Raw genomic sequence first — 27,310 nt, forward strand, 5'->3', positions numbered from 1 at the left:
ATTATGAACTTGTGAGTCTTGGCAACCTTCACATGAAATGTTTTTGGTGGGATACTTTTTGACACCTACGAGCTTGCTTCAACAAAATGGCAACCCAGGGTTGGAATTTTGTAATAAATAATTTAATAGTCATGTAATGTTTTTTTTTCACCCTATTACTGTTATTCATTACAACACTATCAATTTCCATAGTAAAATTACTAAAATTTTTTTTTTGAGAAACTAGGTTTGATTTTATTGTTATTGAGAAATATAAGAATGCAGTTTTATTTTCGTATAACTTGATTCAGTGGTTCACGCCAAATTTCAAAATGCTTTGAAAATAACTCAATGTATTAAACTCAAATTGCATCCTATAGTCAATGTAGAAATAAAAGAAAAAAATAATAATAAGCAATGAATTTATTCATATTTCATCTCTTACAATTCATACTTAATTGCATATGCACTGACATTCAAAAAATAACCATGTATGGTATCATTTGGCGTGCCATGCATGGTTACATTTCAAGGACCATGCAATGCACAGGATGTTCTAAATTATATAAATACAATTTTACAATAATACTTGATAATGAGTAAAATATTAATTGATAACAATAATTACACCTTGATACTAAAACCTATAATAATTATTAAGGCTCTAAGTCGGCGGCCCAGCTGGGAGCGGGTGCGTCCTGCGCCTGCGCGGCGGGCAGCGGGCGCGATGCCATACTCTCCATGCCGCTTGGCACCCGCTCTCGATTAGGACACGTCCACGTGTCTTCCTTCCAACTTGTAAATATTAAGTTTGTTCTACACGCTGGCCGCCACTCTTACCTGGGCCGCCCGCTACGAAATAACACCTTGCAAATTCAGATATACATAATATAAATATGTCTGGCTTTAATTTTTATACAGTTAAAGGAAGGAACCTTCGTCAATTTCAATCCATTCATCTTGAACTATGGAATTATTGATAAAAATGCATTTGTGCAGTTTTAGGCTATTATACTTTATTGTATGCAACTTTTAAATATAGTTATAACGGTTAAGAGCATTAAAAGATCTAGATTTAAACATGTTTTTCTCTCGCACCACAATTTCCTTCAGTGACATGGGAACCCAGCCTCGCTCATTACAACTTCCATCCACAGCGAATGTCCCAGTGTAGCAGTTATCTACAAACAGCAAAAAGAATATTCCGTTAGTGAAATGAATTTATTTATTTCATGTAGCACAGCATGTACCAAGACTTATATCAAGACTATCACTGGCTTGGAAAACAGATTCTGCTGAGAAGAACCAGTAAGCTGCTGAATATAAAGCTCGAAATTCTAACATCTATCTAAGGGAAAATGTATCTAAGGTGGATTTATGTCTAACGTCGAGACGCATAAGGGAATCGATATTATATATTTAGCATGATATCGTTCACACTAGCTTCGCAAATGCATTATTTACGGATTTTATTGTACAGCAACAGCTGTTATCCATTCTAATATACTAATGCGAATGTGTGTCTGTCTTCTAGCTTTTCACGGCCCAGCCCCAACCATACGACCACCATACGTGGTGAGCGTCCCCCACCGCATATGGTGAGCGTCCCCCACCGCATATGGTGAGCGTTCCTCACACCTACCTTGCCGATGGTTTTCTTGAAAAAAAAGCATGGTTTGTCTATTAGTATAAAATATAGGTGTTGTGTATTTACCTGAGAGGGTTGCTGGCCAGTGAGCTGAGGCTGGTGAGGGAGGTGGCCAGGCTGAGGCGGTCCGTCTCCTCGTCGGCTTGGTTGTTGCGCAACTCCTGCAGCGTGTACACCAACTTGCTCCACTCGTCGTGACGAGGTTGCGCCACGTTCTGGGAAATGATGACAGTTGACTGGTAACACAGATGTGTATGTATGTGTGTTTCCATCATAATTTCCCCTGACACCCTCCCACTATCAGCTAAAATTCATAGCTGCAGTAAGAATATCATTTTTTAATGAATTAATTATAAAAATTTAAGTAAAATATTAAATTTTATTAAAAAATACGGAAATTGACATAGACAACTTTTTATCTTGGAAAACCAAAGAGTTCCTACGGGATTTTTAAAAACCTAAACCCACGCGGACAAAGTGGCGGGTATCATCTAGTTGGCCATATAGATTAGATAACTTAGATTTCGATCAGAGATCGGATTAGTCCAGAAGCAAGGGATTCGGTCCGAGTTTTCATATACGTATTTTCACGGATTCGGATCGGATGCAGTGCGTATTCGTTTTTGGGAAGGACAGAACTTACCTCAGCCAGTTCGTAGACCCAGATCTTCCCCGCGTCGTCGCCCGCTGTGACGTGGCCACCGCTCGGACTCCACGATACCCGGTTGAAGGCTACTCCTGTCTCCGACATCACCGACGCGATCGGCACCTGGAGATAACTGAATGATAAAATCCCTCCCAGAAAACCACCAGATGAAAAATAGGAACGTTGATTAATAACTAAAGCTCTTTTGAAATGCATAAAATCCAAACTGTTTCCTAGTTTTCAGTTTGACAACCAATTAAAATAAAATGAATCATCGATCAAACTACACAAAGTACTAAATAATCTCTCGTAAAATATTGGCCAACTATTAAAAAGAATGATTGTGACATTTCATTTCACTATTTCATACTCGTTTTGACCTTTTTTCGTTTGTTTTGATGTTTGATTGCCTGATTTGATAAGTGTAGTATAATTTTTCTTGGATTTGTTAGTCCTCGAACGAGTACAGCGCCTTATGCCCCTGCAGGATACACATACCTCGGTGTCTCTGTTGAGGTTCCACAGGTCGAGTCTACCGGCCGCGTCCACGGCGGCGAACAGGGCAGGATGAGCGGGCGACCAGCGCACGTCTGCTACATAGTCGCCGCTGTCCTCGAACGAGTACAGCGCCTTATTTTCCTGAGAATCATTTAGAACATTATTTTAGGAAACAAAACAACTTACTTAAACGCATTTGTTCTGAAGACGTATATTCAAGGCTATCAATTTTTTTTACCAAACTCTTTTTGAATGCTTAGAATTATGGACGAAATCGAACCTTAAAACAAGACAGCTTAAGCCCATTTTAATTCAACTTGTATCTAACCTTAAGACTCCACAGCTTGACGCTCCAGTCCACAGAGGCGGAGAGGTAGAGATGCGACAGGTCTAAGGCAGCGGGCGCGGCGTGGCACGCCACAGCCGTGACGGGGCCTGCGTGCGCCTCCACGCTTTCTGACACGCCTGCTCTCTGTCCGTGTCGGCACCCTGGTGAAAACAACAGAGCCCTTTTGACGTTTTAATTTTTTTTTTTAATTTTTGACATCCTACTAATATTATAAACGCAAAAGTTTGTATGTATGGAATGTGGATGGATGTATTTCACGTGTAGAGTTTGTTACTCTTTCACGCAAAAACTGCTGGACGGATTTGGCTGAAATTTGGAATGGAGATTGATTATACCCTGGATTAACACATAGGCTACTTTTTATCCCGGAAAATCAATGAGCTCCCACGGGACTTTTAAAAACCTATATCCACGGGAACTAAGTCGCGGGCACCAGCTAGTTATGTTAATATTCCTTGTGACTATTTAATGTGGCCAATTTTATCAGGACTATGTACAAGTTTTCATATCATAAAATATTGTATGCTAAAAGGCAGAGTTTGGCTGTACCTTTTTTTGGTTTTTTAACATCTCCATCGTTAACCCATATTTGCAATAAAGGAATTTGAATTAGAAATGCAAAAAAGGCCGAATCAGGAACCTCTTTTTTGGAAGCCGTTTACAAAATTTTGTGTGGAACTCTTAAAAATCTTGGAGTTGTGCTTTATCTAACATAGATGGCGTTACTAGTATTTCAAGTTGCAGCATAGTAAACTAGCGACCCGCCCCTGCTTCGCACGGGTAGCTTATTACTGTTCTGTTCTGTGCCTGTAGTGAAGGTCGAAAGTTTACAGCCTGGGCCTTACCAGTGTAGATGTTGCCGTCCTCGCTGCCCAGCACGAAGTTGTTGACGTCGGCGTGAGGGAACGCCATGCAGGTGACGGCCACGGCTTTGTTCTGCCTGTGGTGAAGGTCCAGCGTCTCCTGAGGCTGGGACAGCATGTCCAGAGACCAGGAGCACATGCGCCCGTCCGTGGAGACAGAGATCAGGTTGTGGGCGTTCTGACTGCCCACTACCGATAGGCAGTATACTGGGTGCTGTGGGTCAAAAAAAAGTTTTTCGGAAACTCATATTATTGGGTTCCTTGTACTACCAAAAAGCAACTTACTCAGTAAGCATAAAGTAATCAAAGCAATTTTTTTGTAGTATTTTTTTTGTAGTGTGTGATATTCCTTTTGGAACACTTAAAGTTTACAGAATGGTAAGTCGTAGAAAGAAAGAAAGGAAATGCATTTATTTGTAGTTGGTGTCACAGATAAAAACAAAGCATACAAATGTAACATTTTCAACTATGACACCATCCCAAATGGGTGTAATACATTTTTCAGATTGTGTGATTATTAGCGAAAACCTTTCGCTCATATTATAGGCAATCAGCAAGTATGGCAAGAAAGGCGGCCTGCCCTGGACTTCCAGTCTAGAAATCTTGTGTCTCAAGAAATCTTGTGTAGTCAAATTGGAAATCAAGTCCAATAATGATCTTCAATGAAAGATGTAAGAGTCAGTTGGAATGGTCCACCCTAACTCAAGAAATACCTTAAAACAGACCAAGGTCTGGGCCGACTGACTTAATCCACTCTTGGCTGGTTATATTAAACTCACAGTATGTGCGAGCGAAGAGAGCGGCGTGCGTTGTATGGGCGTCCGCTTCTGCACGCGGTTGTCCCACAGCACGATCTGCCCCGAATACGTTCCACCCAGGATGAGGTTCGGGTGGAATCTAAAAACAATGCAAATATATTGACTCCAGAAATGAGATAAAAGGATATAAGATGGATGTTTAATTAAATTTTTCTCGTTCCAGAAGGAATTACAAAATCTTTTCGAAATTCTATTCCACATCAGGAAGACCATAAGTAGTGACATCTTTTTTTGGATTTAGGGAATGAAAAATCTTTTCAAGAAACCTGCAATTTCATCTGCGCTTACCTAACAAATCTAGACAGACAGACAATCAGGCGAAAGTACCTGGACTTCTTGAACTTTTTAGTCCACACGAGGCAAATTTCGTCAGGGTAATGAGGAATGCTCTTCATGACCCTGACCGAATTCATCAGCTCAAGATGAGTCGTGGACTTGTGGATTTATTCTGCTAAATCCCATATAATGTGAAGATAATTGGGAAGAATTGCTGAGCAATTACCTGGCAAAAGTAGCGCTCATGACTGGCGACTGACAGTGGAAGATATCCTCGGGCGTGGACTTCTTGAACTTGGTGTTCCACACGAGGCACACTCCGTCGGGGTCGTGAGGAGCGTCGTCGCTGTTGTGGTACGAGGCCAGCATCAGCTCCGGATGGGCCGAGGACCAGTCGAGGCACGTGACGCAGCGGCCTCGAGACCAACGCTCGTCGTAGAACGTGCGCACGAGGGATAGACGCGCATCTGATTTGTCGTCCCTGCGATTTAAAAAAGTGGCCATTAGGGGGCGTTAACCCAAAGGAACGAGCCGAAGCCAACTGTGTTGGAAAGAAAAACCGGTCAAGTGCGAGTCGGACTCGCACACGAAGGGTTCCGTAGCGTGGTACAAGATATACTGGATAGTATTGTGTTGTGTTGCACCTTGTATTGGACTGACTGCACTGATAACACTTTTTTAATTGTTTTTTAAAATGTTTAATATACTCTAATGTATGATATAAATGCTGGTAAGTAGAAGGTAGCACCGCGAATGCATAGGGCCGCGCGCCAGCGCCGGTCGCAGCGAGACCCCGCTCCCCGCAGCCCGCTGCCGCGCACGCCTGGTCCAGTGCTATTGCACTAGACATATAGGTACCTAACACCTTGTACTAGACATATACCTAACACCTTTATCTAGAACTCTGCAAGTTAATAACGGTCTGCGCCATCTATATGTGATTTAGTTAAGGACGTATTTGCACACTTGTATAGATTTTCGGTACGCTTTGTGGCTAAAATATACTAAGTAAATTGGAACTACAGATTGCTAAAAATAGATTGGTCCTTTATCTCCAGAGATCGAGTAATTTTTTGATAAAATCATTAATTTTGATACTATAAGAACGATTTTCCTTCACCTCTTCCACGCAGAATTAACGATTTAGGGTCAAGTTTAGGTACATTTTTCTCAGTTTACGTACGGATTTTATTCTTCTAATAAATATTTTCCGTTAGCACATAATGTGTACCTCAAAATGTGAGATTATTATATTAATAGTATTATAAAAATAAATAAAAACATCGTGTATAAATTTTTCACGTATTTTGCTTCAACCGCAAACCTTAATACAGTGCACTAAGGGTTATTTTGATATTGGGCAGGCAATGGTATGATTTCAAAATTATATCAGTCAGCGGCTAGCCGCCTTCGTGGGTGGTCTCTGCGTCGGTTGCTATAATTTTTTGATGTGGAAAAGATCGCTGTACGAACACAAAATAGTTCGACAAAACCCTAACTGATATTTATAGGTACTTATTCCGTGATTGTGCTGATATTTTGGCAAGGTAAGATAATAATGATAATATTATGTACCTATTATCACATTTTATCGTTAGCTGGATTTTTTTCTTGAGCATGATAGTGATCTGATAGTGAACTTCGAAGGCTGCGACAGGAACTTGAAGACTAGAAGAACTAGATGTGTCCAGTTTGGGCTCGTTTTCTTAGTCATGACGAGATCTTACCTCCGGATTTGTGGAGTGACCTGATGGTATACCTCGAAAGTCACTATTGGAACTCGGAGACGAATCGAGCTAGGTGTTTCGAGTTTGGGCTCATTTTCTTAGTCATGATGAGATCTTACCTCCGGATTTGTGGAGTGACCTGATGGTATACCTCGGAAGTCACTATTGGAACTCGGAGACGAATAGAGCTAGGTGTTTCGAGTTTGGGCTCATTTTCTTAGTCATGATGAGATCTTACCTCCGGATTTGTGGAGTGACCTGATGGTATACCTCGAAAGTCACTATTGGAACTCGGAGACGAATAGAGCTAGGTGTTTCGAGTTTGGGCTCATTTTCTTAGTCATGATGAGATCTTACCTCCGGATTTGTGGAGTGACCTGATGGTATACCTCGGAAGTCACTATTGGAACTCGGAGACGAATAGAGCTAGGTGTTTCGAGTTTGGGCTCATTTTCTTAGTAATGATGAGATCTTACCTCCGGATTTGTGGAGTGACCTGATGGTATACCTCGGAAGTCACTATTGGAACTCGGAGACGAATAGAGCTAGGTGTTTCGAGTTTGGGCTCATTTTCTTAGTAATGATGAGATCTTACCTCCGGATTTGTGGAGTGACCTGATGGTATACCTCGGAAGTCACTATTGGAACTCGGAGACGAATAGAGCTAGGTGTTTCGAGTTTGGGCTCATTTTCTTAGTAATGATGAGATCTTACCTCCGGATTTGTGGAGTGACCTGATGGTATACCTCGGAAGTCACTATTGGAACTCGGAGACGAATAGAGCTAGGTGTTTCGAGTTTGGGCTCATTTTCTTAGTCATGATGAGATCTTACCTCCGGATTTGTGGAGTGACCTGATGGTATACCTCGGAAGTCACTATTGGAACTCGGAGACGAATAGAGCTAGGTGTTTCGAGTTTGGGCTCATTTTCTTAGTCATGATGAGATCTTACCTCCGGATTTGTGGAGTGACCTGATGGTATACCTCGGAAGTCACTATTGGAACTCGGAGACGAATAGAGCTAGGTGTTTCGAGTTTGGGCTCATTTTCTTAGTAATGATGAGATCTTACCTCCGGATTTGTGGAGTGACCTGATGGTATACCTCGGAAGTCACTATTGGAACTCGGAGACGAATAGAGCTAGATGTTTCGAGTTTGGGCTCATTTTCTTAGTCATGATGAGATCTTACCTCCGGATTTGTGGAGTGACCTGATGGTATACCTCGGAAGTCACTATTGGAACTCGGAGACGAATAGAGCTAGGTGTTTCGAGTTTGGGCTCATTTTCTTAGACATGATGAGATCTTACCTCCGGATTTGTGGAGTGACCTGATGGTATACCTCGGAAGTCACTATTGGAACTCGGAGACGAATAGAGCTAGGTGTTTCGAGTTTGGGCTCATTTTCTTAGTCATGATGAGATCTTACCTCCGGATTTGTGGAGTGACCTGATGGTATACCTCGGAAGTCACTATTGGAACTCGGAGACGAATAGAGCTAGGTGTTTCGAGTTTGGGCTCATTTTCTTAGTAATGATGAGATCTTACCTCCGGATTTGTGGAGTGACCTGATGGTATACCTCGGAAGTCACTATTGGAACTTGGAGACGAATAGAGCTAGGTGTTTCGAGTTTGGGCTCATTTTCTTAGTCATGATGAGATCTTACCTCCGGATTTGTGGAGTGACCTGATGGTATACCTCGGAAGTCACTATTGGAACTCGGAGACGAATAGAGCTAGGTGTTTCGAGTTTGGGCTCATTTTCTTAGTAATGATGAGATCTTACCTCCGGATTTGTGGAGTGACCTGATGGTATACCTCGGAAGTCACTATTGGAACTCGGAGACGAATAGAGCTAGGTGTTTCGAGTTTGGGCTCATTTTCTTAGTCATGATGAGATCTTACCTCCGGATTTGTGGAGTGACCTGATGGTATACCTCGGAAGTCACTATTGGAACTCGGAGACGAATAGAGCTAGTAGTTTCGAGTTTGGGCTCATTTTCTTAGTAATGATGAGATCTTACCTCCGGATTTGTGGAGTGACCTGATGGTATACCTCGGAAGTCACTATTGGAACTCGGAGACGAATAGAGCTAGATGTTTCGAGTTTGGGCTCATTTTCTTAGTCATGATGAGATCTTACCTCCGGATTTGTGGAGTGACCTGATGGTATACCTCGGAAGTCACTATTGGAACTCGGAGACGAATAGAGCTAGGTGTTTCGAGTTTGGGCTCATTTTCTTAGTCATGATGAGATCTTACCTCCGGATTTGTGGAGTGACCTGATGGTATACCTCGGAAGTCACTATTGGAACTCGGAGACGAATAGAGCTAGATGTTTCGAGTTTGGGCTCATTTTCTTAGTCATGATGAGATCTTACCTCCGGATTTGTGGAGTGACCTGATAGTATACCTCGGAAGCCACTATTGGAACTCGGAGACGAATAGAGCTAGGTTTTTCGAGTTTGAGCTCATTTTCTTAGTCATGATGAGATCTTACCTCCGGATTTGTGGAGTGACCTGATGGTGTACCTCGGAAGCCACTATTGGAACTCGGAGACGAATAGAGCTAGGTGTTTCGAGTTTGGGCTCAATTTCTTAGTCATGATGAGATCTTACCTCCGGATTTGTGGAGTGACCTGATGGTATACCTCGGAAGTCACTATTGGAACTCGGAGACGAATAGAGCTAGGTGTTTCGAGTTTGGGCTCATTTTCTTTGTCATGATGAGATCTTACCTCCGGATTTGTGGAGTGGCCTGATGGTATACTTTGGAAGTCACTATTGGAACTCGAAGACGAATAGAGCTAGGTGTTTCGAGTTTGGACTCATTTTCTTAGTCATGATGAGATCTTACCTCCGGATTTGTGGAGTGACCTGATGGTATCATCGGAAGTCACTATTGGAACTCGGAGACGAATAGAGCTAGGTGTTTCGAGTTTGGGCTCATTTTCTTAGTCATGAAGAGATCTTACCTCCGGATTTGTGGAGTGACCTGATAGTATACCTCGGAAGCCACTATTGGAACTCGGAGACGAATAGAGCTAGGTTTTTCGAGTTTGAGCTCATTTTCTTAGTCATGATGAGATCTTACCTCCGGATTTGTGGAGTGACCTGATGGTGTACCTCGGAAGCCACTATTGGAACTCGGAGACGAATAGAGCTAGGTGTTTCGAGTTTGGGCTCATTTTCTTAGTCATGATGAGATCTTACCTCCGGATTTGTGGAGTGACCTGATAGTATACCTCGGAAGCCACTATTGGAACTCGGAGACGAATAGAGCTAGGTTTTTCGAGTTTGAGCTCATTTTCTTAGTCATGATGAGATCTTACCTCCGGATTTGTGGAGTGACCTGATGGTATCCTCGGAAGTCACTATTGGAACTCGGAGACGAATAGAGCTAGGTGTTTCGAGTTTGGGCTCATTTTCTTAGTCATGAAGAGATCTTACCTCCGAATTTGTGGAGTGACCTGATGGTACACCTCGGAAGTCACTATTGGAACTCGGAGACGAATAGAGCTAGGTGTTTCGAGTTTGGGCTCATTTTCTTAGTCATGATGAGATCTTACCTCCGGATTTGTGGAGTGACCTGATGGTACACCTCGGAAGTCACTATTGGAACTCGGAGACGAATAGAGCTAGGTGTTTCGAGTTTGGGCTCATTTTCTTAGTCATGATGAGATGTTACTTCCGGATTCGTGAAGTGACCTGATGGTATACCTCGGATGTCACTATTGGAACTCGGAGACGAATAAAGCTAGCTGTTTCGAGTTCGGGCTCATTTTCTTAGTCATGATGAGATCTTACCTCCGGATTTGTGGAGTGACCTGATGGTATACCTCGGAAGTCACTATTGGAACTCGGAGACGAATAGAGCTACACCTAGCTCTATTCGTCTCCGAGTTCCAATAGTGACTTCCGAGGTATACCATCAGGTCACTCCACAAATCCGGAGGTAAGATCTCATCATTACTAAGAAAATGAGCCCAAACTCGAAACACCTAGCTCTATTCGTCTCCGAGTTCCAATAGTGACTTCCGAGGTATACCATCAGGTCACTCCACAAATCCGGAGGTAAGATCTCATCATTACTAAGAAAATGAGCCCAAACTCGAAACACCTAGCTCTATTCGTCTCCGAGTTCCAATAGTGACTTCCGAGGTATACCTCGGAAGTCACTATTGGAACTTACAAAACGAGCTCAAACTCATAACATCTAACTCTACTCGACTCGAAAGTCTAATAGTGGCTTTTGAAGTATACCTTCAGAGCACTCCAACAAGTTTCAAGGTATAATCTCGTCATAACTAACAAAACGAGCCCAAACTCGAAACACCTAGCTCTATTCGTCTCCGAGTTCCAATAGTGACTTTCGAGGTATACCATCAGGTCACTCCACAAATCCGGAGGTAAGATCTCATCATGACTAAGAAAATGAGCCCAAACTCGAAACACCTAGCTCTATTCGTCTCCGAGTTCCAATAGTGACTTCCGAGGTATACCATCAGGTCACTCCACAAATCCGGAGGTAAGATCTCATCATGACTAAGAAAATGAGCCCAAACTCGAAACACCTAGCTCTATTCGTCTCCGAGTTCCAATAGTGACTTCCGAGGTATACCATCAGGTCACTCCACAAATCCGGAGGTAAGATCTCTTCATGACTAAGAAAATGAGCCCAAACTCGAAACACCTAGCTCTATTCGTCTCCGAGTTCCAATAGTGACTTCCGATGATACCATCAGGTCACTCCACAAATCCGGAGGTAAGATCTCATCATGACTAAGAAAATGAGTCCAAACTCGAAACACCTAGCTCTATTCGTCTTCGAGTTCCAATAGTGACTTCCAAAGTATACCATCAGGTCACTCCACAAATCCGGAGGTAAGATCTCATCATGACTAAGAAAATGAGCCCAAACTCGAAACACCTAGCTCTATTCGTCTCCGAGTTCCAATAGTGACTTCCGAGGTATACCATCAGGTCACTCCACAAATCCGGAGGTAAGATCTCATCATGACTAATAAAATGAGCCCAAACTCGAAACACCTAGCTCTATTCGTCTCCGAGTTCCAATAGTGACTTTCGAGGTATACCATCAGGTCACTCCACAAATCCGGAGGTAAGATCTCATCATGACTAAGAAAATGAGCCCAAACTCGAAACACCTAGCTCTATTCGTCTCCGAGTTCCAATAGTGACTTCCGAGGTATACCATCAGGTCACTCCACAAATCCGGAGGTAAGATCTCATCATGACTAAGAAAATGAGCCCAAACTCGAAACACCTAGCTCTATTCGTCTCCGAGTTCCAATAGTGACTTCCGAGGTGTACCATCAGGTCACTCCACAAATTCGGAGGTAAGATCTCTTCATGACTAAGAAAATGAGCCCAAACTCGAAACACCTAGCTCTATTCGTCTCCGAGTTCCAATAGTGACTTCCGAGGATACCATCAGGTCACTCCACAAATCCGGAGGTAAGATCTCATCATGACTAAGAAAATGAGTCCAAACTTGAAACACCTAGCTCTATTCGTCTCCGAGTTCCAATAGTGACTTCCAAAGTATACCATCAGGTCACTCCACAAATCCGGAGGTAAGATCTCATCATGACTAAGAAAATGAGCCCAAACTCGAAACACCTAGCTCTATTCGTCTCCGAGTTCCAATAGTGACTTCCGAGGTATACCATCAGGTCACTCCACAAATCCGGAGGTAAGATCTCATCATGACTAAGAAAATGAGCCCAAACTCGAAACACCTAGCTCTATTCGTCTCCGAGTTCCAATAGTGACTTTCGAGGTATACCATCAGGTCACTCCACAAATCCGGAGGTAAGATCTCATCATGACTAAGAAAATGAGCCCAAACTCGAAACACCTAGCTCTATTCGTCTCCGAGTTCCAATAGTGACTTCCGAGGTATACCATCAGGTCACTCCACAAATCCGGAGGTAAGATCTCATCATGACTAAGAAAATGAGCCCAAACTCGAAACACCTAGCTCTATTCGTCTCCGAGTTCCAATAGTGACTTCCGAGGTATACCATCAGGTCACTCCACAAATCCGGAGGTAAGATCTCATCATGACTAAGAAAATGAGCCCAAACTCGAAACACCTAGCTCTATTCGTCTCTGAGTTCCAGTAGTAGGTTCCAAAGTATGCAATTTCATCAAGTCGGGAGGTAATGTAATGCTATCCTTCTCAGATTATTTTAGTCATAGTAGGAGCTCATAATTTCATAAGCATGGAAATGTTGTTCATTGCCAAGAAGTCATGGTGAAATATTTCATCATCAGACCCTTAGTCTGTAGGCACTGTTCTACTTACTGTATTATTGTCAAGATACATATTTAAAAAAAAAACTGTTAAAAAAAAAATAGATGACCAAATATAAAATAAAATAAAAATATCAAAGTATCAAAATCAAGTCGATTCACTCATTTTGACGCAGCTGTGTGCGTGTGGGCAGTGTACTTATGTAGTAGTGCAATTTTGATACCTATTCATTTTGCAAAGACGTCCTTAATCAAATTATTCGTGAACACATTAATTTTTTTTTGTATGATATACACATCTTTACGGTTTTCGGATTTATTCCTTTACTTGTGCTATAAGACTTACCTACCTGACAAATTTCATGATTCTAGGTCAACGGGAAGTACCCTATAGGTTTTCTTGACAGACACGACAGACGGAAAGACAGACAGACAGACAACAAAGTGATCCTATAAGGGTTCCAATTTTCCTTTTGAGGTACGAAGCCCTAAAAATGGTACTTACTGAGCATTCTCGTTGTCGCCGCCGCCGGTGTAGTCCGTGTAGATGTCGACGGACTCGGCCAGCGCGCGCTCGATGACGCGGCCGGCGCGGCTCATGAACTTCTGGAACTCCGCCGACAGCATTATCGTTTGCTTCTCGTCGTTGCTCAGCTCGCGGACTGTATATGGAGGAGCCTTGTTGACTAAGTATTTGGGAGACCCCTAATTATAGTCCTACCGAAAATGACGTCCATTTTCAAATTCAAGATCGGCAACCTCTTTTGAATGAATCGATGTATGAGTCATCTTTGAGGCTTTCGGGGTGCTGATTATGACCATAACATACATTTTTAAATTCAAGATGGACGACGTCTTTTTTAAGAAATCCTTATCAGAGTGCTGATTACGAAGATGGCGTCTATTTGAAAATTTAAGATGGCCACGAAGATGGATACGAAAACAATATTTACTTGAAATTAGAAATGACGGGGGTTTTAATGGAACCAAATTATGGAACACGATAGAAGTTTCACTTGATACAAAAAGCAGATTAAATTAAGTAAGAAGTAATTCATACTTATATACAACAAAAGGTCAATACTATTGTGAAAATAAACGTAAACATCTTTCTTTCAAATCTTAAGTAATTCAAAGTTGAGAAGAACAATGAAAGCAACTTACTTTTCTTTTCCTTCTCCTCTTCCTTCTTCTCTTGCGGCGCTGCGGTGACGGCCGGTTGCACCTCCTTGACGGTCGGCAGGCCGTGAGGCAGGATGCCCGGTGGTAGTTTACCGTGGAAGGCCGCCTCTTCGTCCTCGCCTTGCCGAGCGCCGTCCCCGTCGAATGTAAGCACTGGACGGTGAATAAGAATGGCCCTTGTGCTCCGGCCAGTGTGCGAGGGGACCACGACAGACTTTATTATCCGACAATAAACATAACTTTGTGGGTGCGAATTTCCCTTAATTTTTTTACGAATTTTTGGTATATTTTGGTAAATTGATTGAAAAGTCTCTTGGTAAAGATATTTTTTGATTTCTAAAGTCGGTCGTACCCTTTTTCTTGATTCCATGAAGTTAAAGAATATCCAAAGTAATTACATAGGTAACAATTTTCTAGTAGCTATAAGCTAAAATTGAATAAACTTATAAATAGTGATATTTTGCAAAATGCTAAGTTTTATAGTAACTCCATGAAATCATATAATGTGTTACGTGATAGACGTGTGTGAAAGGAAACGTGTGTACAATTGCACTAATTAATTGTTTCAACTACCAGCGAAAAAAAGGTTACTGTTGGTGGTCTAAACATATGTAAGAAAATGATAGTAAAAACGTGCAAGATGATAGATTAAGAAAATGTTACAATAAAGGCTACTTTTAATGAATTAATGAAGAATTTAATGATATTAATCATTAGACATTCATGGAGGAGCTGGCAAAATATCTTTTTAGAACGCTGAGTACAAATCTGAACCTAATTTTTAACGAAACAGCCTAAGACTATGCTAATTTTCGTGATTTCAATCATTGAATGCAAATCTGCAAAAGTATAACGACCTTATAAGTTTGTGATTTCGATCATTAAATACAAACCTGAGCTCATTTTTAGCGAAACTGCCTAAGACAATACTAAACTTTGTGATTTCAATCACTAAATGCAAATCTAAACTCATTTTAAAGCAAAATAGTCTACAACTGTGCTAAAATTGAGTCTGAAGGTAGTGATTTCGATTACGGGACAGTTATAGTAAACTTTCAACAGCTTTCATTCAATTTTATGCTCATGTAAAATTTAATTTCGGTGAAATCACACAGTCTTGTCGGCCAGCCTCTCCATTGATAAAATGGAAAGGAATTTTTGTAACTGTTAAAGAAAATCATCTTGCATGTTTTCGTTTGCATCCTAGCTATAAATAAAACTCACGTTGTACAGCTTTATGTAAGTTAATTAGATTTCCATAGTTTAAATAAATCTAGCCATAGATTAAAGCGATTTTAAAGATGTTAAACAACAAAGATGAAATTTTATTTATTTATTAATGTGACTAATAATATTATACTATGTATATTAAAATGTTATTGAAAGCTTAGATATCTTCAGCTATAACGTCATAGCAAAAAAAAAGAAGATTTTTTCGAGAAATGTGTTAAAAAAATTATGTTGTCTTACGAGATCCAGAAATAATGACTGCTAATAATATTTTTTTCTAATTAATAACTATGGCTAGATTTTATGATTGATTAGATATTATAATTTATCAGTTTTGATTGTGTTAGCACAACGTAAGCGTGATATAGTCTAGTCTTGTCTGTGATCGTTAAGTTATTAGGTATAATGCTTTATGAAGCTTTGACAAACGAAAATAAGACTCCTATATCCTACTTCGTAACAAATCGAATGATTTGAATGTCTGGCTACAGATACAGCATGCTGAATTAGAATAAAACGATTCGATTAAGTTGTTTTTTTTTTTTTTTTGAGAAATAGAAAAAGATCGATAAAAAATATGCGACGATTCTGATGAAGCTACCCTTATTGTAAACTGCACAGTTTGAGTAGATGTATCGGCATGTAAATATTCAATTTATCAGTAGTAAATAATTACATAATTCAGGATTAGATCTGTGATATGTTTTACTATAATTTAAATTTATTTAAACAAAAAAAAATGTTTTTTACTCTTTGCAGACTAGATTATGTTGATTGGCCTATCACAATTGATGTTGTTCCATGAAGGTACAAGTTCAAAATTTATTTTACAATATTTTTGAGTAGAAAAACAAAATAATCGAATCGTCGTGGCATTTTTTCTTCCAACATTCTGTATCTATAATGTCATAACTCAACATTATGTTTGAAACAAAATTACATGATAAATGTTACTACCTATTTCAAAAACTTTGTTGACCATAACACAGTTTTTAACCCAAAAACGAAAACTGAATCATGTGCAACTGTAAGACACACACAATAAATATAATCCTAAAAAGCATTTTGAGTGACAGAAAGCTCTAAAATAAATTATTAAGTTATGCAAAAAAAAAACTCAAAACTTCCCGAGCTCTCCACTAGAGAGATATACTTAGTGTAAATATACGCAAAAATAAATTTGTTTAAATAATATAATATATGATGACTGCTCGTCATGCATACACACAATAATTTTCTGTCACATGCAAATAAGTTTAAATACGTTTAGAAAACCTTTGAGGCCGACATATTAAAAACACTACAGATTATAACATCAAAAAAATATATTATCACAGTGTAAACGCATACAGAAGGAGTATAAAGTTTAAGAATGATAAAGTGAATAGACGTAGTTATTCCATTTTATATTTTAATGATTGCATATTATAGCCGATGCAATGATAGCAATATAACAGCAGTAATTAAATATATTTTAGAGACTAACTGAGGACCCTTATCAGCAATAAAGTTATTGGGTATTCCTTATTTTAGAAAACAATGGAATAACTGTCGCGAACCTTTTAGAAAGAGAGAGTTGCATGAGTTTACATGTATGATCTGATCTTTACGATGTGCTATGTTAAATGTTGTTGTTAGCGACTATATTCGATAAATAGCGTTAAAGATATGGAGAAATAGATAGAGTAAGGAACAAACATGCTAAGTGACAGCGGCACAGGCTCTACCAAGGGCAAGTTTTAGTTCAATGATTGTTTTTATGGTTCGGAATTGAAACCTACCTGTAAACTCGTCCTCCCACTCTAAACCCGGGTTTAGATTGTACTCGTCTTGAAAAAGGGAGGAAAACAAAACAATGTCAGTATCTTTCGACCATTATTAATATAAATAATAATAAAAAACAAAAACTTTACACATATAATTAATTATTAGCGCAAGTATTTTATAATTTACAGCATGACCCGTGAACACGACTCCATTTGATTTAACTGTAAGACTGTAAATTGTAAAAAACTACTACATAAAAAGAATTCAAAATAATTTATCAACAAGGTCCTGGATTTTGTCCTTCAAATATTTTTATAATGGTTAGATGAGATGAGATCAAGCTTTGGAAAAAAATATATCAAAAATTTTGCTGGTGTAAATACACCTATTGTATTTGATTGCTGAACTAAATCCAGTTTGGGAGAAAAGTGCAACAATCAGTCCTAGAGTTGAAATTAAATGGGTCAATTTGTATCAAGACCTGTGCAGTGTTTGTTAGTTGACTCGAAAGGGTAAGTGGGCGTGAGATGATATGGCGATCCCCCATACCACCACCATAACAGATTATACACATATTATAAGGAATAACATCTTTATATTTTGTGATAATAATATTTGAGGCCTTAATAGTGGCTGATGATGCCACGTGGAGAACTCTGGAAGGCCAATTTTTTTAATTTAATTTTTGGTAAAAAAACACAACCACATTATACGGCGATGCGTTTACGACCCTTATACGTAGAGTATGTACCAGATTTCTAGATAATTATTGTAATAAAAAAAATGAAATAAACTAGATATAATAAAATAGTTTTGTTATCCAGTAATCTGATTGAAACCGTACCTATAAAAATGTTAGTAGGAAACTTCTAGAAGCGTGACAGAAAGGATATACGTCTATATGTACATAACTATGTAAGACAACCTAGTACACCCGACACCAAGTTAATCACCGAAGTAACAGAGATGTAATGTTAGAGAGAGACAAGAAGCAATCAGGAGGAATAATGACTTACCGTAGTAGTCAGTGGCGTGTGCTATATCGGGACAAAAATCAAAATAATCCGTCAGTTCAAATATGAACAGTCATTATAATAAAAGATTTATTGTAGTTATTTTCAAAATTTAATGTACTTATTGGAACTTTATTCGCTTCTGCCTTGTATTAATCATAAAACGTGGTTTTTTGATCTGTATAATATAATGAATAGGAAGATAAATCGAATTCGGTTTTGTTCCACATAACAATATTTGACTAATGTCAATGTTCTTATAGCATATGTTTTTGGAAAAATAGAGTAAAAATATTTTCCAAACGTATACCTGTTCTGTCTTACTAAAATCCAATCATTCCAATATTTTCGTATTTGTTACATTAATATGAAGATTTTTCAATATGCCCAATTTGAATGGATCAAAATTGCCATAATTCACAGTAAAATGAAATAGTCAACTATTGTTTTGTAAAAATATTGTAAGTGAATAAAGTTTCCATTGTAATCGCAGGATCAATAGAAAAAATATAAATTGCCTTAACTATTGATGGACGTTTCGAATTCCAAAACAATGAAAATGGTATTCACAGTGTTCGTGAAGTTAATACTGTTAGAGGAGCTTGCCCAGAAAAGCAGATTATTGAGGCTTAACACTTAAGATTATTTTGGTAGTCTTGATAAGTTTAACTTTTAGGAAGTCGAGTAAATTCTCTCAGTTTGATATTCTTGCAATTCGTGCTAAGAAACAGGAATGAGATATGATGCAATTTTTTTTAGAATTTAATGAAGTTTAATGATCCCAAAAGGACTTTTAAAAAAATCACAAATTACGACGATAGAATATTGTATTTTATGACAGTCGTGTGGAAGCAACCGGGTTAGCTTTCAGTTGCCCACAAGATAGTAAAGTAAGATTTAAATATTGATTTAAGTACCTATTGTAATTTTTTAAGATTTGAAAAGAGTAACTGCTGAGTTTTGTGCCGACTAGACTCTTCTCAGTAGAATCTGCTCTCCGAACCAGTGGTAGGATCACAGACGTAGCATAGTTATCCCACATGAAATAAACAGATTTTGAATTTTTGTGGTAAATTTATTTTTAACTAGCTGATGCCCGCAGCTTCGCCCGCGTGGATTGGTCAGATCCCCTGCAGCATCAGGATTGAGGAGTTGGGATCCAAATTTTTTATAAAACAATGTCGCAAAGTTCCTCTATCGATTAAAAAAGAAATGACGCAAATCGGTTCAGAAATCTCGGAGATTTCGGTGTACATAGGTAGAAAAACACAACTCCCTTTTTGAAAGTCGGTTAAAAAGTAGCCTATGTTACTCCCTGGTCAATTCTCTACTTGTCTGTGAAAATCCCGTCAAAATCGGTTCTGCCGTTCCGAAGATTAGCCTTTTCAAACAGACAGACAGACAGACAAAAATTTTAAAAAGTGTGATTTAGTTATAGTATCGTTCAAATAACCATATGACCTTAATATGCGGTAGTTATTTCGAAATTACAGACAGACACTCCAATTTTATTTATTAGTATAGATGGGAACTTTCTTTTGTCGAGTCTATAGTTTGGCCAAGTATTCCGATGCGGTCGTCTGTCTCTATAAATTCCTGGGAACAATGATTTGTGATAAAAATCTCAAATTATCTGGTGGAGGTCTTTTTGAAAAACGTCAATAAAATACCTGGATAAATGATATATTTCACAGAATCCCGAAATGCGATTAACTAAATCAGAATCTTGAATATTTTTGGGAGAGTTTGGGAAGAAACAAAAGTATATGCATTCTCATTCTAAGAACCCATTTTTCCGGACAAACTCCTAAACATGCATTTGTATCTGAAATACATGCGACACCACTCAAAATATGAGCTGCTTGGACTTTAGACCACTGTTGTGTGCGTCGAGGTAATGGATACAATTTCCCCCATTTAATGAACGGATAACATACGATTCGCATGCACGTGTATTTTATTAATAAAACATGAGATACATTATTTATTAAATAAAATTAACGTTCATTGATCTGTGACAAACACATACAAAACACATGTCTCATTGCCAACGACCGTGAAATTAAACTGTTTTTTATGTTTTCAATTTTATAATAATTTTATTCAAATGCTAACACATTTCACTCAATAATATTATAATGTGGCTAATTCTGCTGTATACAATCTCTGAATGAAACTAAAATTATAAGCCTAAATATATTGCTATCCCTTTCATAATATCCTTTGTGGAAAAGGATAGCATTACATTAAGGATGAGATCTACAGAACGCACTTTGACAGCTCAGACTTAAGACACTGTTAAAACGAGACAGCGTTATGCCGCTGGCGTAAATCTATCTAGTTTTAACTGAAACTTAAATCTAAGCAAACTCAAAGTGCGCGCTAAAGATTTCAACCTTAGAACTGTCAATTTAATTTAGTTTAGAGATCGTGTACAACAGAATTGGCAACACGAAGATGTAAATAAAGTTTGTAGGTGTCAAGTGATGCTTGAAGCATTTGAATAGGGTAGTAACAGTTGATAAATGTACGTTTTAGCTATAACAAAAATCATTACAGTTTAATTTGACGGTCTCATGTGTAATTTTATTTTACGGTTCATTATACTACTTTCTATTTGACATTTGCACACTTAAGTTCCGTATTTCATATATTACGCTTGTGTAATAAAAATCGAATCAATAACCGATTTCAAATAACAGTTGTTTCATAGACACTTAACCAATAATAATTTGTCAAATAGAAAGAAAATACAGTTTTCGTCACGAAAGTTGAAACTGAGCAGTAGTTAATCTTAAAGTACCTAATAGTTATTTCATACATAAGTGACAGTTCCAGTGCATCCCACTTTCACTTCAGCTTCGCAATCCGTTGAGCTATGTTGGTTACTAATCATCATTGAGGAGATCCGCAGGAGAACCAAGGTCACTGACATAGTCCAAACTATTAGCAAGCTGAAGTGGCAGTGGGCAGGCCATGCTTGTCGTAGAGGCGATGGCGTTGGAGCCGGAAAGTCCTTGAGTGGAGACCGCGAGTACGATGGACTGACGATATAAAGCGGCTGGCGGGAAATGGCTGGATGAGGAAGGCTGAGGACCGGGTGTAGTGGCGCTCTATAGGGAAGGCCTATGTCCAACAGTGGACGTACACAGGCTGATGATGAATGACGGCCTGCTTTTCAAGTTTCGTGACGTGTATAGTAGGTATGACGAGAAGTGTAGAGGAGTGTTAATAAGTGTGGGTTACCTTTGCGCGGCCGCCACCAGTCCTCCATGTATCCTGCAAGCGGTGATGCATTGGAAGAGCAGCCTTGTTTATGGTAGCACAAACACAAACATTGCAGCCTAACTCATTACAGTATTTACTTTTGCTGTCAGTCTCATCAAAAGATGGTTTACAAACAAATAAGAAAATATTTTATATTTATCGCTGTCACAAAATGGCACTTTTTTGCTGAAAGGAGCAGGCGGGTCACCTGATGTTAAGTGATTACCGCCGCCCATGAACATTTGCAGCACCAGAGATACCGCCGATGCATTGCCGGCCTTTTAGGAATTTGTTGGTCTTAACCCCATGTTGTAATCTAGTGGGAACGCCGATGGGTTTGTGGGAATGAGTAACTTGCAGCCATAACGCATAACTGAGTAGGTTCCTGTGGTAGTCTGTGCGGTGCGGGAAGGGTGTGATGACGTCACTCCAAGAGCTCAGTGATTTGTCAACTTATGACAACTGCCACCCTCCCGCACCGCTTAACTACCACAATTATGCACTATACCTCAAGTAAGAACTCTTTATTATACAAAAATAAACAGACAGACAGACAGACAATGAAGCGATCCTATATGGCTTTTTTTTCTTGGTAGATACGGATCCCAAAAAAATGATAATAGATATTTTTTTATAAGTAGTTCAGCCAAATCGTGACAGTAATTTTAGATTAAGATGTAATTAGAAAAAAAGTAAAAAAAAACACATACTTTTGGCCAGCACGTCAAGCAAACAAAAGACAAAACGTTGCGTGAAGATATGTAGTCCAAATTTATATATCACATTATTACTAAGATCTCTCAAAATTTCTTCATATCTATTTTGATTGTAGCTGAAGGCACCAAAATCAGGAAACCGAGGGAATGCCCATAACATCCAGTTGTTTTTTGAATTGACTTTCAAAAAGAGGTAGTTTTCAGTTCAGCCTGTTTTTTTTTTCTCTCATTAAATACCGTAAAGATTATACCAACACGTTAGTTCTCAGCTAGTTTTATTCCAGATTTAAAACTTTGAAAAAAAAGTGTCAGCCAATTGCAGCTTTTTTTATACCAAAGGACGATAAAAAGCAACAGTGTGACCGAATAATATAAATCCCTGATACCTGGAATATATTCATTATTTAGAATTTTGTAATTCAACGCTCAAGCTTCATTCTATTTAACGACCTACTCACTAAAAAGCCTAAATGATCATGTTCTAAGCTAACTGTTTTTAAAGTATAAACATAAATTCAGACTACTGACAAGGCCCGAACAAAAAAAATGACATGAGAAAAGTAAATACTGCTTTCTGTAACTACAGATGTCGTTGGTTAACACAGAGGTGGTACCATTTGCAAATACTATGTTTTATATGAAGAAGGTAAAATCAAAGTTGAAGAAAATATATTGAAAACTGAGGAATAGACAAATAAACTTGTATATTGTATACATATATAGTTGGTAAATGATTGCAATCTTTTCGACACTGGTTATTTCCTTTAGAGCACGGTATTCGTAACTACGGCTAGGCGAAAATATAATCTATCTATTTTTAGCTAAGAGTGAAAGACGTAAGAGATGAAGACACCCATAAGAGACATTGGGGACAAAAACCAGTAGGTCGATTCCGGAAAACCCGCATCAGTCATTCAAAACTCAAATCATTTATTCAAAGTAGTTGTACTCCTTTTGATGGTCAGAATTGTTAATGTATGATGATATAGTGGTGATAATTAATTGCGTAAACTTAAAACTAAAGCTACGACGGTTCCAAACGCGCCCAGGTCTGAGAAGAGCCTACAAGAAACTCAGCTGGGTTTATATTGTTGTGATTGCCTGAAATCACGGCATTCTTGTTGCAACAATGCATTGTAAAAGTGTCAACCAATCAGAGGTGATTGTGATCATGACACTGTAGCTCTCATTTTACCACAATCAAGCCACTGACTAACTGAATCCTAAGAGGTTTGCAATCATTTACCAAATTTCTATACTAAAAAAATAAAATAATGATTTGCTCTATTATTATTAATTTAGTCCTTCATGATGTTTTTCATGCCTTTTAAAATCCTATAGTACATATTTGCAAATGACCATGTTAAGACCATCACCCATAGACATCACAGTTAAGTTCATTATTAATATATTAATGTATCTGTTTGGGGGACAAATTCTCAAATTGTATGAAATAATAAGCTGAAATGACAAAAAATTAACCAGTAAAAATCAAAATAGTAAACTAACCAAAAAAGGCTTAAAGATTTGAGAATTTGCATGCCAACTTGTAGTCAAAATACAATTTGACTTTCAAGGGCACAACATTCCACAGAAAACAACACAAAAAAATCCATTCTGTACTGCATATGTTAATTAACTTAATTGTTAATAAAAACCTGAAATATCAATGCAATGCAGAATTGAAACCCATTTTGAATCATTATTTACAACAAATGTCCAAATTTAAAATAAAATAAATCAATTTTCAAAAACTATAAAGGGCAATATTTTTTGCAGGTATTTAAAACATTGATAATATTGTCCTTTATTGTGATCAACTTTATGTAATGGAACAATTTATTGATTATCTAAAATGAACTATACCTAAATAATATTTTAATATTTGTCAATAGAACAACAGTCAGGGTTTAAAGATTTAATTATTCATTTCGATTTTACTTTCCTTTTTGAGATAAAGGTAGAAGCTTTTATTAATAAGTTAAATATTATTAAAGTCGATAATGATTATTAAATTGAAATTAAACTTATGACTAGGCAATTCTTTATTTTCTGAAATTTATTTGTTACTAACTTAATTCTTTAAAATATTAAGAAAAAAACTTAAAAATTCTACTAGTAATTCTTTTTTTTTCAATAAAAATTGTTACTACTAATTCGATTCCTTAAAAATTAAAAAAAAATTGATAATGGGATAATTAAAGCAAAAGAAAAAGAAAGTAAAAGAAAAGATAGAAGAGAGTGATAACTTACCATCGCGCAACTCTGTGACGCCAGAGGCAGTAGTTTGCGTCTGTTTAGCATATGTAACGTTCTCCTTGGGTGGAATGTCAGTTGATTGAACTGAGACCACTTGCAGTTGCAGTGGTTTCTTTGGGCCTCTGGAAAATTGATTAAAAAAAATTTATTTATTTATTTTAGAACCACCCACAAAATTACACACATAGGTATATTACAGAATAGATAATATATGCCTTGGGTTCCAGGTCTCATTTCATTTATGGACAATTAAAATTGCCTTTTGCCTAAAATAACAGAATAACATTGAAATGAATAGTTAAATTATCTAAAATACAACTAGGGTCTATATTTGTGGTGTGTATGGTGTGTGTATGTAATTTGTGTGGTAAAATAGCTGAACAGTATTTTATACAACTTGAGCAAATCTTAGGTCGAATATCTGAAAATCATTTCTTAGTTGGGTCTATATGACACAAAATTTACATGCAAATTATAAGCATGGAATTTGTAAAAAACGTGGAGCGCCGTTCAGCAGGATGTACCAACAATATAACAGGTGGCTGAATGAAGAAGACTGTGAGATAGAGCTGACTAGGGATCATTTTAAGGGAAGGTTCATGTCCAATAGCTGATGTCCAGTCTGTCAATGATAATGTTTTTTTTTTGATATATTTTGAGGAATAATTACAATGAAATCATCTTACCCATGCGGAGGTAAGCTGGACTTGTCAGTGTGTGGTAGACTGGCATCAGGTGAGGCTGTCTGCGGCGGCGTGAGTGACGTCATGGACGACAGTGACGAGAGGACGTCTTTGACGGGCGCCACTCCGAGCGACGACAGCATTTCGTCCAAGTCGCGACGACTGTCCAGGCTGGACGCGGTGGAGGCGCGTTGCTAGACAAATAATTTGTCTTAGTTTATTGACAGAATTCATTAATTCCAAAAAATCATCAAGTTTTAAGACAAAAGAAAGACAAGAAATGAAAATGAATCATTTCATGTATTTCATTTCAGTGTTCATGACATGTGAAAACTACTTTACTTCGGCGGGGAGGGGCAACGCACGCACAACAGACGGAAACGTTTAAGTGCGGAAACCAGCCCAGAGAGAAGAAGAAGAAGAATGTGAAAACTACGAGTCAAGAACCAGTTAGTTAAATGTTAGTGTCAGTTTACTCACCAGGGCTTCTTCAGCATCTTTCTGCTCTTTCTCTCGCCTGCGTCTGTCCTTCTCTTCCCGCAGAGCTTGGAGTTTGGCTTTCTTGCGCTCCAGCTCTGCCTTGCGGTCGGACATGCTTGACATTATCACTTCTACAACACAAATTAATACATAAGTTTATAATTGTTTACATAAACCACACAAAAAGAGGAGTTAAGAAAGATAAATTAGTTTTTATGAGTGCAATGCTAAAAAATTTGAAATATGGATCCAAAAATACTTGTAAAAGTTTATTTGAATAAAAAGTATTTCTATTCCATTGTAAGTCATTGAAGAGACCCTCCCACCTTCATCATTGTACCATTTTGATAGTCACACTACTATCACACTAATATTATAAAGGTGAAAGTTTGTGTGTATGTCTGTTACTTTCATGCAAAAACTACTGAACGGAATTGGCTGTTTAGAATAGAGATAGATTATACCCTGGATTAACAAATAGGCTACTTTTTATCCTGGAAAATCAAAGTTCCTAAGGGATTTTTAAAAATCTAAATACACATAGACAAAGTCACGGGCATCAGCTAGTAGGTACTATTTAAATGTACCAAGTTGAAGGAGAGTTGCAAAAAATTGCAAAGCTTGCAACAGATACTAAATAATTGAGAACTGGGTGAAAAGGAAGTTGTTAGATTTTCTTTCATGCTTCCAGAGTAGTCTACATTGAGAACAGGGTGTAAAGAAAGTTGCAAGATTTCTTCTTTGCTTCCAAAGAAGTAACAGATAAAGCTAATATAGCGTGTAAAAGTTAGTTGTGCCACAAAAGAGCAGAGTTGAGTTAATGAACTCAAACGTTATACACTGTAAGTATATTGAAAGAAAACTTTAATGGGATTTGAATAAGAAATTTCTTATTATTTATGTAAAATCAACTAAACCAAATATCTGTGGGTTCAGTATAACTGTATTGGAAACACAATATAAGTACACTTGTTGCTCAATAACTGTAATTGCGCCGGTATACGTAGAATATTGATTTTATGCACCAATCCGACATGTTGTAGGCACCTTTAGATCACAAATGGTCAGTAGTCAAGTCTGAGATCATTTGCATTATGACTCATTAGAGGACTTACAATATTATCATAAAATGCATAAGGTTTTGGGGATATTTAAGACTTTTTACATACAAAATAATCGAGTATCAATCGAATTAACGTGGCAGAAGTAAAATATTGATTCAATGCAGGTAACGGGAAAGTTGCGGCGGTGCACATACAGAAAAAGACCAATAAAATGTTATTACATACACTTTAGTTAAACTCTAGCACTCTTCATGTGACGACATTAACTTTTACCCTTACTTCGATTTATTTATTACATTCAACACGGTAAATATTTTCACAAAAGCTAAAAATTCACCAATACAAGTACATAATCTACATATTGACAGAAGTCAGAAAATCACTGAGCAGAAAATATTTAGTGTGTTGCCAGATGAAAAAAAATACTAGCTATAGCTGCGGAATTGTCTAGGGTTGGGTTGTCCGCCATATTTTGTGCGGAATAACTTGTCATCGTGTAAGAGAGCCATAAAACTAAGGCCATGGACACATTTTCATCATTTTTGACGTTTGATGGGTACGAAAAAA

At 38.1% G+C, this 27,310-nt stretch overlaps 1 protein-coding gene across 15 annotated transcripts; it reads right to left on the minus strand.

Annotated features, from left to right (window-relative positions):
* Nucleotides 1-387: 387 nt before the first annotated feature.
* On the minus strand, nt 388-27,132 carry LOC123867903 (cytoplasmic dynein 1 intermediate chain). 15 transcript variants are annotated; one of them, XM_045910229.1, is made up of 17 exons: nt 26,969-27,132; nt 25,680-25,810; nt 25,203-25,393; nt 24,511-24,638; nt 21,521-21,553; nt 18,278-18,298; nt 17,276-17,323; nt 14,247-14,384; nt 13,588-13,744; nt 5,304-5,558; nt 4,763-4,880; nt 3,966-4,197; nt 3,100-3,260; nt 2,772-2,912; nt 2,271-2,396; nt 1,694-1,842; nt 388-1,160 (listed from the first exon to the last, which is right to left on the minus strand). In XM_045910229.1, the coding sequence occupies exons 2-17, from the start codon at nt 25,800-25,802 to the stop codon at nt 1,157-1,159; spliced, it is 2,025 nt and encodes a 674-aa protein (XP_045766185.1). In that variant the 5' UTR covers nt 25,803-25,810; nt 26,969-27,132; the 3' UTR covers nt 388-1,156. The 15 variants fall into 15 exon arrangements, with proteins under 15 accessions (XP_045766185.1, XP_045766180.1, XP_045766181.1 ...); XM_045910224.1 differs by having other exon boundaries at nt 14,247-14,417; XM_045910225.1 differs by having other exon boundaries at nt 21,521-21,583.
* Between the last annotated feature and the right edge of the window lie 178 nt (nt 27,133-27,310).

Source organism: Maniola jurtina, chromosome 8 (assembly GCF_905333055.1).
Source record: "Maniola jurtina chromosome 8, ilManJurt1.1, whole genome shotgun sequence".
Taxonomy (NCBI): domain Eukaryota; kingdom Metazoa; phylum Arthropoda; class Insecta; order Lepidoptera; family Nymphalidae; genus Maniola; species Maniola jurtina.